The 4,880-nt window shown below is 43.0% G+C and overlaps 1 protein-coding gene across 1 annotated transcript; it reads right to left on the reverse strand.

Moving 5' to 3' along the window:
- Positions 1–1,739: 1,739 nt before the first annotated feature.
- Positions 1,740–3,367, reverse strand: LOC308409584 (nuclear factor 7, ovary-like; the record flags this gene model as incomplete). The annotated part of the gene is made up of 2 exons (XM_080902433.1): positions 3,238–3,367; positions 1,740–3,136 (listed from the first exon to the last, which is right to left on the reverse strand). Exon 2 carries the CDS (start codon positions 3,117–3,119, stop codon positions 1,740–1,742), a length of 1,380 nt encoding a protein of 459 aa, XP_080758559.1. The 5' UTR covers positions 3,120–3,136; positions 3,238–3,367.
- Between the last annotated feature and the right edge of the window lie 1,513 nt (positions 3,368–4,880).

Here is a 4,880-nt window from a genome sequence, read left to right on the forward strand (position 1 = left end):
TAACCACCTAGGAACCACAGAATAATGTATGAACTAAAAACATAAAACTAAGAAAGTTAGATCAAAATGACCCAGGACCGTGACATGGCATATATAAATGATTGGGGAGATAATCTCTCACTCAGAGAACCAAGGTTACAGAGAAACCATATATTCACTACTGGTGATAACGTGTTCACAGCTGAAAATCTCACAGTGGTTGGAAAGCATGAAGGAAAATGGTGGAGCAACTTTATTTGTAAAGACTTGCTTTTTTTGCTGATTGTTGAGTATGACACTGTCAACAGGGTGAAAAGATTGATTTTCTCCTCAGATGTTGAATTAGAGCACACATGAAGGGATTATGAATGCAGGTTCATGTTGGATAATCATGTCAAGTTTACAGGATTCAGACTGGAAATGTGATTTCTCTTTAAGGCTCTAAAAACTGCGCTTTGCCCCTTTAAATCTCTTCCCCTCCTTTATTTGTACTGACAACGAGCGCTCCGAATCCACACACACTTTCAGTTCTTCTTCTACTGTAAACGAAGGAAAAACGAGCTGATTAAACAAGCTCAGTCATTACAAACTTCCTGCTGATGTTTCCATGTGAAGCAGTCGGAGATATTCCTCTGGCTGGACGACACACACTGCTTTGATACAAAATAAAGCTCAGATGACTTTCTCTACACTAATTTATCTCATGACTTTGAATCCCCCTGAAGATCCTGACAGTGTCAAGTCAAGTCAAGTCAAGTTTATTTATAGAGCACATTTAAAAACAACCAAGGCTGACCAAAGTGCTGTACAATAAATACAAATAAAATACAATAAAACACAATTCCATAAAACACCTCGCTAATAAAAATAATAAATAAACAAATAAATTAAACCTTTCTAAAAGCCAATGAAAAGAGGTGAGTTTTAAGAGCAGTTTTGAAAGTTTCTAGGCTTGTGGAGAATCTGACGTGAGGAGGTAAACTGTTCCACAGTCTGGGTGCAGCCACAGCAAACGCCCTCTCTCCCTTAGTCTTTAATCTATACCTGGGAACATCTAAAAGCATCAGGTCAGCTGACCTCAAAGATCTCCTGGGGCGATAAATACTAAGGAGTTCTGACAGGTAAGAAGGTGCAGTGCCATTTAAAACCTTAAAAGCCAGCAGTAAAATTTTAAAATCAATCCTAAAAACAACTGGGAGCCAGTGGAGAGAGCAGAGAACCGGAGTGATGTGGTCTCTTTTTTTAGAACCGGTCAACAAGCGGGCAGCAGCGTTCTGCACCAGTTGAAGGCGATGCAGACAGGAACGATCTAGGCCAGCATAGAGGGAATTACAGTAGTCCAGCCGTGAAGTAATAAAGGCATGGAGCACTCTTTCTAGATCGTTCCTGCAAAGGTAGGACTTGACTTTGGCTAAAATCCGTAAATTATAAAAAGATCCCTTGACTACAGAGCTGATTTGTTTATCAAGTTTAAAAGCATTGTCAAAAATAACACCGAGGCTCTTAACAGTGAAGCACGTACATAATACTCCAGCCTTTCAACTCTGAGCTTATTTAGTTCTATTAATACACTGAAATCTCATTTGTGTCATGAAGAAAGTCTTTAATCAAACAGAATTCAAAGATCAGAAACATTTCATATATGGAGTTAAACATGAATCATTGTTTCAACAACATATTTATTGTTGTCATAAACAGACAAGAAGACAACAACAAACTGCTCCTCCCATTCAACACATGTCAGTCCATATCCCAGCAAACTAAATCATCTCCATTGACACCTTCATTGGCAACACCTTCATTTTACCATCAGTTTCAATAAATGGAAACATCCTGTGAGTGAAAGTGTGTGTGAAGGTGTGTATGTGTGTGTTAGTATCAGGATCAGAGAACGACAGCTTTCCTCTGTTCCAGTCCAGATTCACTCTGATCCTCTGGAGCTTCTTCGCAATTGGGAGAGCAGTGTATAGAGCTGATTGTGAGAGTGTGTAGTATTTACTTAGACTAAACAATATTGCCCATAATCCAAATGTTATGATTCCCTTCCTCTGCACAGAATCTGCTAACACACCCAGTCTCCACCATGTACTGTCTCCAACATCAACATCCCAGCTGTGAGTCCCTGAGTTAAAGCCCTCAGAGGCAAGAACAGGGAGGAAAAAATCAAACCTCTCTGGATTATCAGGAAGCTGCTGCTTCTCTCCTCCTCGTCTCACACTGGTCAGATCTTCAGACAGGATGAGGTTTGGATGAGCAGTGTTTGGGTCCAGAATGAGAGGAGTGTAGGAGACCATGTCCTTCATGTTGTTCCAGATGTTGAAGGTCAGGTTGCCCAGGTGTTTGGCCTGGTCTATCAGAGCTCCTGAGGGCAGCTGTGGATCATCCAGCAGGGGGCAGCGCTGGACTCTTTCCACTGCAGCCTTGTAGTTGTGCAGGAATGAGACGTCTTCAGCTCTCAGCTCCTCCTCTGTGGCTCTGACTGTGTCTGAAAGAGCTGCTATCTCTCTGCTCAGAGCCTCCATCTTCTCCTTCATCATCCCACTCTTCTGCTCCTCTTCCTCCCTCAGTGCAGCCAGCCTGGCCTCCTCTTCCTCTGCTAGAAACTGGCGAAGCTTCTTAAACTGCTCCTTAATCTGCCTCTCTGTGTGTCGGGCCTGGACCTTAATGTGTTCTGCTGTTTGATCAAACTTCACTTGAACTTCTTCACAAACCTTTAACTTCTTCTTTAAGGGCTCCAGAGTTTCCTGAAGTTCCTTCTTGTGTTGTTGTGCAGCTTCATCGATGGGTCTGAATCTGTGATTGGTGTGATTTTCTGAGTCTCTGCAGACGACACACACTGGCTGCTGATGGTCCAGACAGAAGAGTTTGAGTTTCTCAGAGTGCAGACTGCAGAGAGCCTCTGAAGCTCTCTGATCTCTCTCCTGTAAGAACGACTCACAGAGGTTCTTTAAAGCTCGGTTTAAAGGTGGATCATTCACTGATATTTCCTTACAAACTGGACACTCGTGTGTTGGTCTCTCTCTCCACCATCTCTTCAGACAGTCTTTACAGAAGCTGTGGCTACATGACAGAATAACAGGATCTCTGAAGACCTGCTGACAGACCGGACAGCAGAGATCCTCCTCTGATCTGGAAGCCATTGAGTCTGTGAGTGAAGCTGAAAACAGCAGACAGGAAGTACAGTCAGTCCTGGCTCCCCTCCCTCCTCTACCACCTTCACTGAAACTTCCTTTGAGTCGTGTTTTTGCTCAAACTCACATTCAGTGTGTGGAGCGTCAGCAGCTTGAAGCAGCAGTGTTGGAGTTTTCCTCTTTTCTCTCCTGTAGCTGGACTCACTCAGAGGAAGCTGCTAGTTTGGTCTGAGCTCAGTCTGATCGTCTGTGCGTCTCTCTTTAATCAGGAAGAGAAACAGCTTATTTCCTCGTTTTTCTCAATTGAGTCATGTGAGGGGCAGAGCTTCATACACCTTCCTTTTACAAAGTCTGTGCATCTCTCTTTAATTAGGAAGAGGAACAGCAGATTTCCTGGTTTGTTGCAGATAAATCATGTCAGGGGTGGAGCTTCATTCGCCTTCCTTTTATGTAGGCTGTTTCTTCACTCCTAAACGAGTTTTTCAGACCTCTACTTAGACATTTTACCTGGTTGTAGCTGAGAAAAAGGTTTTGCTTGATTTCACTTGAACAGGCCACGACATAAAAACATTTTTGAATTTTAGAAAATAAAGTGTCTTTCACTGGTGCAGCTGTTTGTGAGTTTTTTTTAAAACTGTTACTTGATCTTCAAGTATGTTTTTCTGTTTATTTGACTGCATTACATTAGAGAGTAACGCAGGAATAGAAACATTTGATTTCATGTGTTTAGTGACAAGAATACAAGTAATCAGCTCATTAATTATAAATCCCATGAACTTGTTTCTCAAGTCAGGAATCCTTTTTAAAAATTATATTCTTACAGAACACCAGAACAATAAACATTTACTGAACAGTTGTTAAAAATCCAAAACTTTTTCATATTAAGAAAATGTTTTCAAAACATTCATACTTCAGTTTAATTTACTAAAAGATTAAGAACTGAGGAAACCTGTCAGGGTAAATAGGATTCATCTTTTGGGGTCTGTCATGGTCCCCGTGTCTGCCCAGCTGGCCCAGGTTGTCTATATGTGTTTTCTTGTTTTCCTTTCTCTCTCAGGCTCACCATGCGTTGCCTGGGTGGATCTCATTGCGGGCTCCTGCCTCTGGCCCTCAAACCTTTAAGTCATTACGTTAAGTCATCATGCACCTGGAGTGCATTACCTTATCAGCATCCACTACATAAGGCTGTGGCTGGGAACCTCTCCACGCTGGACTATTGAATAATCTCGTTAGTAAGCCTTCGTTCGCTTGGTTCTAAATTCCTCTTCATGTTTCACTGGTGTGACCTTTTGTTCCTGTGTGCAGGTTTCCCCGTTCCTTGGAGCCCTGTGCGAGCTAAGTCGCTTGTGTGTAGCATTTGGAGCTGTGCAAAGAATCACCCGTGTGTGAAGAGCCCCTATTCCTTGACCTCCCCTGTGCCCCCCCTCTGGATTCCTCTCTCTCACCTGTGTATACAAGAACCCGGTGTTGTGTGTAAATAAAAGGAACTGTATTGTGCTTTTCTGTCTGCGCTTGAGTCCTTCCTGCCTTGTGACAGAATAGTCCACAACTATGGACTCTGCAGACTCTGCTTCCCCCGCGCTAGCTGCTGTCACTTTGGAAGGATTACTGCAGCTTGTTTGACTTGTTTGTGAAGGCGGAGAAGTGCGAGTTTCAGGTGGACACTGTGGCGTTCCTGGGATTCCTCATCACACAAGGTAACTTAAAAACTGACCCAGCGGTCAGCAGTTCTGGACTGGCCCCAGCCTCCAAACCGTTGACAACGCCAGC

This window comes from Rhamphochromis sp. 'chilingali' (genome assembly GCF_963969265.1).
Source record: "Rhamphochromis sp. 'chilingali' genome assembly, chromosome: 1".
NCBI lineage: Eukaryota > Metazoa > Chordata > Actinopteri > Cichliformes > Cichlidae > Rhamphochromis > Rhamphochromis sp. 'chilingali'.